Source organism: Humulus lupulus, chromosome 7 (genome assembly GCF_963169125.1).
Source record: "Humulus lupulus chromosome 7, drHumLupu1.1, whole genome shotgun sequence".
Classification (NCBI taxonomy): Eukaryota; Viridiplantae; Streptophyta; class Magnoliopsida; order Rosales; family Cannabaceae; genus Humulus; species Humulus lupulus.
In genome coordinates, this window is record NC_084799.1 from 89,476,311 (window position 1) to 89,489,494 (window position 13,184).

Below are 13,184 nucleotides of genomic sequence, written 5' to 3' on the forward strand. Positions count from 1 at the left end.
ACCGCCCAATTGTTACATTGGCCGGGTTGAAAATAATTATCAACCCGCCCAATATAACCCAACCCGGCCAATTAAGAATAAATTATTTTTAATATATTTAAATAAATATATAAATTAATTAAGTTTTATTTTAATTTTTTTACTATAAATTTAAAATATTGTTTTAAGCTTAAAAATATAAACTTGACACTATTAGTACTGGTATTTAAAAGAAAAAAATTACAAAAATGTTAAAAAAAAAATTACCACTTTTGTTTGGGTGGGTTGACCCGACCAACCCGCCCAACCCGACCAACCTGCAAAAAGAAAAACAATTTTGGTTTGGGCGGGTTAACCCGACCAACCCGCCCAAATTATTGGACGGGTTAAAAAAAAAAATTCTTAATTGGGCAAGTTACGGGACACTTTTGCTAACCCGATTATGACATTGGACGGGTAAAAATGTCTTGTAACCCGACCAACCCACCCAATGCTCACCCCTACCTCCATGGCCCACTTCAAAAGTCTCCCCCGTGATTTAGATTTCTGTAGCACTTGTCGTAGGGGATGGTTCGTTAGTACCTTAATGGCATGGGCTTGAAAGTAAGGCCTCAGCTTTCTGGAGGCGGCCAGTAAGAAAAATGTCAGCTTCTCGATTAATGGGTATCTGGAATCCGCGCCCAGTAACCTTTCGCTTACGTAATAGATCGGGAGCTAGACCTTTCCCTCTTCATGCACTAGAGCAATGATGATGGCGTATTCCGACACTGCCAAATACAGGTACAATGGCTCCCCATCCACTGGTTTTGACAAGATTGACATTTGGGCCAATTCTTCCTTCAATTTTTGGAAGGCCTCTTTGCACTCGGTTGTCCATTCAAACCTCTGGCTTCTACGAAGTATGTTGAAGAATGGGATGCACTTGTCCGTGGACTTCAAGACGAAGCGGCTCAAAGCTGTTATTCTTCCTATTAAGCTTTGAACATCTTTGTGCTTTCATGGCGATGGCATCTCGATCAATGCTCTGATCTTGTCCGAGTTGGCTTATATTCCTCTCAAGCTTACTATGAAGCCCAGAAACTTCCTAGATGCCACGCCAAAGGTGCACTTTTTGGGGTTCAGCTTCTCCCATACTTCTGGATGATGGAAAATGGTTTTTCCAGGTCATCCGCGTGTTCGCCCGAGGTCTTGGACTTGACCAACATGTCATCTATATAGACTTCCATGTTCTTCCCAGTTGGTTCAGGAACATCCTATTGACCTGCCTCTTATAGGTGGCCTCAACATTCTTAAGCCCGAAGGCCATGACGATATAGTAATATACACCTTTGTCCATCTGGAAGCTGGTGTGTTCTTGGTCTGCTACATGCATTGAGATCTGGTTGTAGCCGGAGTAGGCATCCATGAAACTCAACAACTCATACCTGGATGTAGCACCCACCATCTGGTCAATCCGGGGTAGAGGGAAGCAATCTTTCGGGAATGCCTTGTTAAGATCGGTGAAGTCGATGCAAGTCCTCCACATCTCGTTTGGCTTTGGTAACAACACCGGATTGGCCAGCCAAACGTGATACAGGGCCTCCCAAATGAAGTTGATCGAGGTCAACTTCTCGACTTCTAACTTAAGGGCCTCTGCCCTCTCCGCCCCCAGGGGTATTTTGCTGGACGAGAGTTGCATTTTCATCAATGTTTAGGGCATGACATATAACGTTGTGGTTGATCCCGGTCATATCCGAATGAGACCAGGCCAACACATCCTTGTTCTCTTTCACCCGGGCGATTATGGCAGCCCTGACCTCTGAGTCCAGGTTTCTCCCGACTCGCATTAATTTCATCGGTTCAGTGTCATCGATGCACACCTCTTCTACCTCATCCATAGGTTCTAATGCCTTATCCGCTTCAATCCGCAAATCCAATTCGTACTCCTCCCATACCAGCCTCCGTGCTGGCTGTGGTGGTGGGATTTGATCAACATCTTCCTCTTCAAGAGGCTCTTCTCGGACCATGAAGATTAGTCATGCAGAGATGTGATAGCATTTTCAGGCACTTTTTTGATCTCCCTATACATTTCCCACGCCTCCATTATCGCATGGGAAATTCATGCAGAGGTGGCAGATGGAGGTGATGGCGCCAAAGTCGACTAAAGCGAGACGACCAAAAATTACGTTGTACGTAGTGTGGCAGTCCCCCACTACGAAAGTGCAATATTTGAACGAGACCTGAACCTCGTTCCCCAACGTCACAGGTAGTTGAATCTTACCCATCGGAAGCAATGAATCCTCGTTGAAACCATAGATCTGTGTCGGGCATGAAGCCAGATCTGCCTCTGTTAGTCCAATTGCTATGATGGTTGGCTTGAATAGTACATTGATGGAGATTCCATCATCCCCCAACACTCGGGATACCCTTTTGTTGGCGATTTGCGTATCAATGACAAGAGGTCATGATGCGGGAAATGAACGTTTTGGGCTTCCTCTTCCATGAACGTGATGGGCAGGTTTGTCAACTTAGGGCACTAGGCCAGAGTTTGGACCAAGGCGCATACCTCATGGTCGTGATTGAGTTGAGGTATCTTTTCTGATCATTCTGGGATGATCCTCCCAAATGCGGGCCTCCTTATATCATGGCCACGTGGACATCTACACGTGGAGGCGCGGTTCCGAGAGGATATGGAATTTCAGGCCCAAGTGCTTGCACTATTGGGGCCCATTGGAGGTATGTGCTCCCGAACCTGTAGCGTATCCTCCCTAAGGAGGTCGGTATGATCTAGGTGCACCTGGGGCCATAAGTTTTCAGGGAGCTGCTGGTAGTCCCGGAACCCCTGTTGGCATCCTGACCCATTGGTGAAGATGCCCCAGTTTGATCAGGTTCTCGATCTCGTCCTTCAGCTAACGACACTCTTCGGTCATGTGACCCACATCCTTGTGGTAAGTGCACCTTTTGTTGGTGTCCCTCGAATTCTTTCCCCCATTAAACATGGGAGCTGGCTTCCGGTAATGGACTATGTTGCCTGTTGCCAGGTAGATATTTTCCAGGGTGTCCACCAATTTGGTATACTTCGTGTATTGGGGCTCGCACCCTTTTTTTCTCTTCTTTGATGGCCTAGATCAGTTCTAACTCTTGCCCGATCTCTTTCCCCGGGAAGGGTTTATGCTTGCCTCAGCTCCTCCAACTTGAGGCGATTGGGCACTGCCATGAGCGGCACTGTACCCGGTGGGTGCCACTCCGTACCCAGAAAATGGAGTTGATGGAGTCGGTGCATACCCCGTTGAAGTGGGCCCATAGACCATCGGGGTCATGAATGTCATCCCAAGGGTCCCAGCTGATCTGGATGCCGCTGGGGGTGCCGGATAGACATTTTTCGGATACTGCACTCTGTATCCGGGGAAGGTTTGGGCGGTCGACTGGGTTGCTGGCTGCCACCCAAAGGCTTGGATTCGGGCCTCCTCCCAGTTGATAAAAACCTTGGGCCCTCTTGATGAATTCTTCAAGAGTGGCTGCCTTGCTGCACTGCATGTGGTCTCAGAGTGGGGACCCAACTCTAATCCCGGACTGGAGAGCCACCAGGCGTTGTTCGTCATCCACCTTACTTTTTTAGGCTTCCTCCATAAAGTGCTGAATGTAATCCCTAAGGGTTTCCTTGGGATGTTGCTTGGCATTAGCCAGCGCACTAACTTGCATGCCACGCTTTATGGCAGCCATGAATTGTTTACAGAATGCTGACTACAATTCAGACCAAGACTGGATCGATATCGCCTTAAGTCTTTTCTGCCACTCTTCTGCGGGTCTAACCAGAGTGGTTAAGGAACATAGCCACTTGCCGTTGTCGCAGACGTGAGCTACAATCATCAGGCGATTGTAGTGGGACAAGTGATCTCTAGGGTTCGTGTTCCCGGTATAGGCGATAAGGTCAGGAATCTTGAACCCCTTTGGTAGAACAACATCCAATATATGCTTGGCGCATGGCTCCTTTTCCTCTTCTTCGGAATTGGACCCTCCGCCTTCTTGTTTCCAGACCAAGCGGTCCGTGACTTTATTAAGAGCAACCAACTATTCCATGAACTGTCTGGCTATTCCATCGTCCAGGAGGACTCTCTCGTTCCTCATGTCATTGAGGTTATTCCTCAATTCTCCTCCTCAGGGGTGAATCTTTTCCTTGTAGGCCCTCTCTTTTCGGGCGTTGAGGCCGTCACGCAAGTCTACTCGGGAAGTATCATCTCCTGAACTGATTGCTTTTGTCTCTTCTTCGCGTTTGCGCCCTCCGTGATCCTTGTTCATGGAGGTGCTGGGATAAAAATATTCCCCCCGTTTGTCTTGTATAGGGACGTTCCAGGGCTTGATACCCTGTGGGCGCTTCCCTTGTGGATCGTTCGGATGATCCTGTCCTGGGACATGATTCCTCTGTTCTTTCCAAGGGAATTGCCCTGGGTTAGCCCCGGTTCTTGGAACAGGATGAGATTTCTTCTGGGGGTTTCTTTTTCCCACAAGATCGAACATTTTGGCTTTTCCTTTCTCATGAGGAGGATTCAACGGGCTAGCTCTGGGATGCAGGGATGGTCCTGGAGGAGGAGTAGGGCTAGCGTCGTTGGGTACGCCAGTCCTGATAGGTGGAGCAGGCAGCTACTTTCCTGGAGGAGGAACGGTTGAAGGATGGGCTACCAATCCTTGGGTAGAAATAAAGGCCTGAAGGGCCAGGAGGGAATCCTACATTTGGTGGGTAGCCTCTTTTTGTTCAGCTATCCTGGCTTCTTGATCCAGGACCTGTTGTCTTAGGCGAACCACCTCTGGATCCTCCTGTTCAGGATCCATGTCCCTCTTGTCAGGGTCAACGGGGTTTTGGGCCTCGTGAACCTCATATTCCCCTTCATCTTCCTCGTAATAGCCTTCATCGTAGTCACCCCCATCCCCGAAGTTTTGGGAATCGTCGGGTAGAGGCCCATGATAAGGCGTTTCCTCGGGTTGGTCTTGAGGAAACGGTTGATTAGGCAATGGTTCTCCATTGTCTTGTTGTTGTTGGTGAGCAGGATCCAACACGGTATGCCTAGTGTTCACCATTTTCATATATGATTGAGATCGATTCAAGCTTCCTTCAACTCTCAATGAAAGCACCAAAATTTTACTGAGATTTTTGGAAACTATAAATATATCAAGAAGTAAGAGCTGGAAAGAAAGAAATATAGATAAACAGTCACAATTTTTACATGGTTGGGGCGTTAATCAGCCTTAGTCCACGAGTCAATAATGTTAGGCATTATAGAGTTTTTAACAATGGAGTTTTCTACAAGTTTTAGCATAGTATTTGCTTATAAGAGAAAATATGGGATCCCCGCTACAATGCACAACTGGCCCTATTTATAGGCAGTCAAGCACATTGGGCTTGGACTGGACTAATCTGAGCCCAATAGGGATGTAATTACAGTTTGCTCGCTAATGGAGCCATAATACAAAGAATGTTACATAGTAGGATGTAGTTAATCTGGGACCATTGGGCCAGCTTAGGCGTGGCCAAGCCTTACAACTGCCCATTGCACATTAGCACGGAATGGTTCGCGTGGGCTTCTAAGGGGATCCTAGGGAGAGGATCTATCAGAGTAGTGACAGTACTGTTTCCTAGGAATAGTGTACGTTCCGTACGTACCCTCTTCTGCAGGTTAGTTGAGGAGACCAATTGTCGGATTTCATGGGGACAGGTCAACATCAGGGAAAGCTAGGCTTGCCCTATCCATAAGTCTGATTCGAGTTCGTTTACTCATGTCCCTGTTCACTTACCGGAGTCTTGGTTCGTTAACCAGGACTCATGTTCATTTGCCAAGATGGACATCGTGACACTAAGTATCTCCCTTGGATCCTTCATAAGGGCCGTCTCCATCGACCGGTTAGTCTGCTCCCTCAATAGGCATCCCGGAAGATATAGGTTGGTCGGGGTCGGGAAGATGAGTCGGGTCTGCATCTTAGTCCTAGATCCTTCGTTATGCTCGCGCCCATTGAAAGCTGTTTGGATCGATGGTGCTTGGGCTATCTGGGGTTTCCTCCTTCCCTGTTCACCAAGTTCAAGATGGGCCCGGACCTCTTAAGAGGGCCCCACGAGTCCATTGGGTCATGCCACGTGTCACGGGTGAAAAGCATGGATAACAATAATTAATAAATATATATTTTTAGTTAGTTTTAAAGATATATTCTGTTAGATATTTAGAATATTTCGTTAAAGTTAACAAGACAAATCATTAAAAATAATAATTTACGTTATCTACACATTTTTTATATAGAATATATATTTCAAAACGTTTTGTCTAGTAATAAGTTGGTTATATAAACTAATAATTAAATAATATTGTAAAGTTGAAAAAGCAAAGACAAAAGAAGAAACAAAGAAACATGAAGTAGTCCCCACCATTGGAAATTTGAAATAGAGTAAAGTACTCTTCTTCTTACAACCAAAAGTGGAGCTGGCTGTCATCATTTGGTTTATTGTGGGGGAAAGGCATATTTCCTCACCAAGATGAAAACTGCCACCAAACAATGAGACAATTCCAGTAGAAATTCTATCATGCCATCACCAACATACATGTATATATATATATATATATATCAAACTTCTTTTTGCCTACTTTTGTAACCTTATTTATTATCCGTTAAACATGGAGTGGTAAATGGTCATTAAAAAAATATTGTAATAGTGAAGATGATAATAAACTCTTCTTTTACAGATTTTGTTTTTTTTTAAACAAGAACAAAAAAGTAAAGATAATTTTTTATTCCTTTTATATAATAGTCTTCTTAAAAAAACTCAAATATCGGGTAGACGTGGGAATATACTATTGAGTGTTGTAATAAAGATATATGATTATGTAAATAATTATTTTTTGTTTTTTGCAACACTTTTGGAAGAGACTAGTTTGCAATTGTTTTTGGATTTTTAATCCAATAGTGTTACATATTTTATTGCATTCTCACTGCTTTAGTAAATTATTATGTTTAATATTATCATTAGAATGCTTATAATTATTGGTGTTATAAATATGAGTAATGATATGTGCACTCAAAATATACACTTAAATATTATAAACAGTGATGTGGCAGTTTAGTCTAGTCAATCACATTTATTAAAATTAAGACCTACTGTTTTAAAAAACAGTGACACGTCACTGTGTGTAATATTTGAGTGCATTTTTTGAGTGCACATTTCATTACTTTATAAATATATATAGTAACTCGTGCATTGTACAAAAGAATGTGCCACTAATATCAAAAGAACAATTGATTATGTCTTTATAATGTTCATATAATTTACCAATTAATTTTCAAATTAAAAGTGAGCTTTTCCAAAGACAGTTTTTCGCCCCTCCAAGTGTAGGATCAAATATCAATACGAGGAAAGATTTTCCCATATCCAAAAATTTGACCTTCCAAACAAAGCAAAATAACCTATACCAAATAAAACTTTGAATATATGTGGGATGCAATAATCTAGAAGGAACACGCAGAAGAAAAGAAAAAGAGAAAAGAGAAAAGAGAAAAGTAGTACTGATTGTCTCAAACCAAATTAATATCAGGCTCTTCTGCCTAATCAAGTACTCCTCTTCCACCCTCCACTGCATGCATTTAGCAACATATTGATTACATGGCGTGGTGTTTCTAGTTTTTCTTTTAATTACTTATCATTATTACACTTACACCACTCTATCTGTGAGCTATGATGCATGTACAAATTACATTTTTATACACACACACATATATATATAATTATATAATACACTATCAGAGAAACATGAAGAAGTATATATATATATGATGCTGTTTGATTCATGAAGACAACTATATATATTTCATCAATATATATCCTCTCATATTTCAACTCAAATAATTTGCTAAATGTTTTGATTTTCAGTAGTTTCACTTGGATAATTTGTATATAATAATGTTTAATTATAAATATTTTAAGCAATTAAGTCAATTAAAAAGTAAAGAAGGTTATTGAAGTTGATGCTTTCTATCCAATATAGTATATATACCTGACATACAGTGATTATATATTTGATATTGAAATTACTAAACAAACTAAGTAAGGCCTTACTGTCAGAGTTGCCAGCCTGAAATTATCTAGGATTTCGCTTTTAAACATAAGAATATATTTATTGATTATTCAGATAAACAATGATCACAGCACAAGAGTACATATATAAAACATGAATGTTTAAGTACTGATCTAATAATCTCCCACTTGAACTTCTTCAAAACAAAACAAACAATAGTACTTTGATTTACATTTTACATTAAACAGATTTGATATTATTTAAACAAATACTAATTAAATAACAATATTATTATTGGTACAAAAGAAAATAACTAACAGCCCTGATGCTGCTAAAACTTTAAATTTATTAATTACTTGAAAGTAACTCAAGCTGACCAAGGTGAAGATGGTGATGATGTTGTTGAAGGCCAGAGCTGAGCGTTCTTCACCTTTGATACGCTTGCTAACACACCTAAGGGGGTTACATCTCCAATGACTGTCACTTTCTTTGATGCCAAGTCTGTACTGAATGATGTCACTCCTACAGATTGAATTTTATATAGCAAATTAAATATATAATATTAATTAAGAATAAATCATATAAGTTTCAGGGCCAATGTTTAACAAAGTGACAAATTATAACACTAAGCCGGCTACTGAATTTACAGGACATGAAATCCAAGCAATTAAAGCAGAAGAAATAAAAAAAATTGAAAGGCATATGTTCAGTTTGGAACTCTCTTTTCATTTCATGCACTTTCTCATCTCAATCTCAATAAATTTCTTATATACCTAAGAAATAAGTAAACAAGACTAACCTTCCATTTTGGAGAGATGTTTTCTTACTTTCCCTTCACAGCCCTTACAATGCAAAGACACCCTTAAAACCACAACCTGCAAATTCAAACATGTTCAAACTTTGTACTTATAACTTGGGAAATCAATATCCTTTTTATAAACAATATTATATACATGTCAAAAACATTTTTTTAAAAATAGATTATTATACCTGGTGACGAGAGCGAGTAGATGAAGAAGTCCTTAAAGCAGACGAGTCATTTGAGCTGAGGCTCCTATATTTGGCCGGTTCAGTTGGGCGCGGAACAACAAAGGGTGTCTTAACTGGAACGACATGTCGTTGATGATCATCGGCGCCCTCCGGCGACAACCAGTCGATGAAGGGTGCTGATGATGATGAATCGTCGCTCAAAAGATAACGAGAAGAACCAGATGAAGGACCTTTCAAATCATAAATATCAGCTGAGCTTTTTCTACGTACCTCAGTTTGCTTATAGTTATTACTGCTACTATTATAAGAAGAAGAAGAAGAACAGCTCTTTCTACTCTTTTGATGATGATCGTAGTACTTAAAAGTTTTGGGGTTGATAGGCAACTGAGACGAACAAGGGACGTGAGGCTGGAGACTGTTCTTAAATCGATTATGAAGAAGCCAAGCTGGACTACTTTGATGGTCTTCGGCGGTGGCTGCTCTATGGCTGCGGCGGACCATGGAACGTTGGTCTATACTTGAGCATATGGCTGTGGAAGCCGGAGAGGAACAGAAAAGATCCATTCTTTTCATGGGTTATCTTATTAACTTTTGTATATTGGAGGGGATGATGAAATAGTATATTGTATAAGAATATCCAATTACTTGAGGAGATGATAAACCTGTCAGTACTAGCTTACAGTTGAGTTCTTTGAAATGAAGGAAGGACCAACTATATGCTAAGTCTACTTTTAAAGCAGTAGTAGAAGTTGGAATCGAGAGAAAGAAAGTAGTCTATAGGTCCCACAAGAAGAATTATAGTGTGTATGAATGGTGTCTCTTCGAAGATTTTGTGAGTGGTATTTGGACCATTCAAAGTTATAGTCATGCCTAATATTTCACCTTATCACATTTATATATCTATATATATATTAGTATTACTACTGACTCCCATTTAATTTAGAGAAGTGGGGTTTGACAAGTTGTTCGTTATCAATTTTATAATTTTGTGCTATGATTACTATCACTATATAGCCTAGTAGTACTGTTATGTAGCAGGAGGAAAGTTACAAACTAGCTTGCTATACAGACCGATAATTGGGTAATTATTATTTTGATAAGTCACTGTTTTGACATTTTTTTTTCGCCCTCGCCTCAAGAGATACATATATGGATTCTTCTTAGCTAGCATGTAGACGCGATCCAGTTCTAACCTTTTTAGGATATAATAAGTTTCATCAATTTATGGTACGTAAGATTTAGATTAACTCAAATCACTACAAGAACGTCCTTTGGCGGCAAGTCGCCGTTAGTAATGCCAATGAAGATAAATTATGTTCGCCGTTGATATCACAATGATTTTTTTTTTAATTTATAAATTTATTAGCGGCAATTTTTTTTTTTATATTAGCGGCGAATTCAAAAATAAACAAAAAAAGACGCGGAAATTTCCTCACCAAAATTTTTCAGATGATTCTTAGCAGCGACACATGTGTTTAAAAAAGAAAACATCAACGGTGACTATTAGTAGCAACACTTGTTGTCGCTAATAGTCCCCACGACCCCCCTTCAGAGCCCTTCTTCTTCATTTCTCTTGACTCCCTTCTCTCAGCCGCCACCCGCAGCTCCTCCCCATCCCCCCCCCCCCCCCCCAAATCTCTCCCGCAGCGCCTCCCCAGCCCTCAACCAACCACCCCGTCTCCCCTTTCTCTCCCACCCGCTTCACATCCCCGGAGCCACCTCGTCCCCCTCTCTCTCTCTCGTGCTCTCTCTCTCTCTCTCTCTCTCTCTCTCTTTGAGGCCACCTGCCTCGTCGCCGCACCACTCTATCCCAAAGCCACCCTATCACACGCCACCCCAGAGGCACCTCGTAGCCACCACGTGCCACCTCGGAGCCGCCCCTACGGTAAATATAAGTATATATATATATGTTTTGTTTTCAGTTTATATATATACATTTGTTTTTATATATGTTTGTTTTTTTAAATTTATATATGTGTATATATATATATGTTTATATGTGTATATATATGTATGGAAAACTTCTCAATGGTTATTACTCATGAATGGTTACTATAAATCATTAAATAAGTTTTTAATGAGGAATGATTATAATGATGATAAAAATAAATAAATAAAATATATAAAATAAATAATTTCGAATTTTTTAGATTAACTAGGCAATAAACATTAGTTAGAAATATAATGATCACGTTCATTATTCCCATTAATTCCAAAATAATTTTTTTCTCATGGAATTGATAAAGGGGATGAATCAAGAATGAAGAAGGGATGGAGAACGAATATTAAATAAGATTTTTTTTATTCTTTATTTAATAAATATGTGACCATCATATCTTCATGCAACCCTTCCAAAAGTTTGAAAAAGTCAAAATTTATTTTTAGAATTATTAATTAACAATTATAAATATGAACCATTGATCTTAATCCAATGGTTAATATTAAGTAATTATTCATAGGTAGTAACCATCCATGGGTAGTAACCATTAAAAGTGTCTATATATGCATATGTTTATCCGAGTGTTTAAATAAATGTATATATATATAGATGTATATGTATATATGTGTGTGAATATATATATATATTATGTTTATATGTATATGTATATATATATATGTTTATATGTGTGTGAATAAAGATATATTTGTTTATATATAAATATTTATGTATAGATATATATATTTTTGTTTATGTTTATATATATATGTATGTGTGTGTATATATGTGTATACGTGTTTATGTGTATGTGTATATATATAAATATATATGTGTGTGCTTGTTTATAAGTATATAAATATATATATATATACATATGTATATGTTATATGTGTTATAATTTTTTTTTGTTTTACTATTTTTTTTTTTGGAGAAAATAAACAACAGTAAATTTTAGAGCATTTTCATTTGGAACGTTTTCTTGTGGATCATTTTATTAATTGGTATGTGTATCTTATTTATTGTCTTATTATAATAATAATAATAATAATAATAATAATGTACTATTGTTAGAGGAGTTTGAATATCCTAAATATTCATTCATAGTGAAGTAGGATCTGAGAAACATATTATTTGTTGCGGTAATATCAGAAGGTTATGAACTTGTATGTATTAGTGAAGTAGGTTCTATGAAATTTTTGTGTATTGTGGAGATATAAGGAAGATATTTATTGTGTGTTGTTTGAATTGTGTTTTATTTAACTGTTTACAGATGGCTAGGTCATTAATATAAGGGAGATGCTACCCAATTTTTGTAGATTTATAGGATAAGGATAGGGTCTGGTCGGGTCGGGTCGGGATAAGGTCTTTTATAGGTTTGGGGATTTGGGGGTCAGGATAGAGTCTTTATAGGGTCAGGGGCTAGGATAGAGTCTTTATAGGATCGGGGTCGAGCCGAGATAGGGTCGGGGTCGGGATAGGGTCTTTATAGGGTCGGGGGTTGGGATGAGGTCTTTATAGAGTCGGGGGTCGGGATAGGGTCTTTATAGGGTCGGGGGTCGGGAGTTGGGATATGGTATTTATAGGATCGAGGTCGAGATAGGGTCTTTATAGGGTCGAGATAGGGTCTTTATAGGGTCGGGGGTCGGAATAGGGTCTTTATAGGGTCGGGGGTCGGGGTAGGGTCTTTATAGGGTCGGGGATCGAGATAGGGTCTTTATAGGGTCGGAGGTCGGGATAGAGTCTTTATAGTGTCGGGGGTCGGGATAGAGTCTTTATAGGGTCGGGGGTCGAGATAGGGTCTTTATAGGGTCGGGGGTCAGATAAGGTCTTTATAGGGTCTAGGGTCGGGATATGGTCTTTATAGAGCTAGGATAGGGTCTTTACAGGGTCGGGGGTCGAGATAGTGTCTTTATAGGGTCGGAATAGGGACTTTATAGGGTCGGGGTCGGGATAGTGTCTTTATAGGGTCGCGATAGGGTCTTTATAGGGTTGGGGGTCAGGATATGGTCTTTATAGGGTTGGGGGTCAGGATAGGGTCTTTATAGGGTTGGGGTCGAGATAGGGTCTTTATAGGGTCAGGGGTCGGGATAGGGTCTTTATAGGGTTGGGTGTTGAGATAGGGTCTTTATAGGGTTAGGGGTCGGGATAAGGTCGGGGTCGGAATAAGGTCGGGGTCGGGATAGGGTCTTTATGGGGTAGGGGGTCTGGATATGGTCTTTATAGGGTCGGGGGTCGGGATAAGG

General features: G+C 40.2%; 1 protein-coding gene across 1 annotated transcript; it reads right to left on the reverse strand.

The window, feature by feature from the left end:
* Window positions 1–8,172: 8,172 nt before the first annotated feature.
* On the reverse strand, window positions 8,173–9,747 carry LOC133789769 (protein SODIUM POTASSIUM ROOT DEFECTIVE 2-like). The gene is made up of 3 exons (XM_062227517.1): window positions 9,003–9,747; window positions 8,812–8,887; window positions 8,173–8,534 (listed from the first exon to the last, which is right to left on the reverse strand). Exons 1-3 carry the CDS (start codon window positions 9,573–9,575, stop codon window positions 8,380–8,382), a joined length of 804 nt encoding a protein of 267 aa, XP_062083501.1. The 5' UTR covers window positions 9,576–9,747; the 3' UTR covers window positions 8,173–8,379.
* Window positions 9,748–13,184: the final 3,437 nt, after the last annotated feature.

Coding starts and splice junctions, on each gene's coding strand:
- LOC133789769 (XM_062227517.1), bottom strand. CDS start 9,575: ATGAAAAGAATGGATCTTTTCTGTTCCTCTCCGGCTTCCACAGCCATA. Junction 8,888..9,002: donor CTACTCGCTCTCGTCACCAG/GTATAATAATCT, acceptor TTGAATTTGCAG/GTTGTGGTTTTAAGGGTGTC. Junction 8,535..8,811: donor ACATCTCTCCAAAATGGAAG/GTTAGTCTTGTT, acceptor TTCAATCTGTAG/GAGTGACATCATTCAGTACA.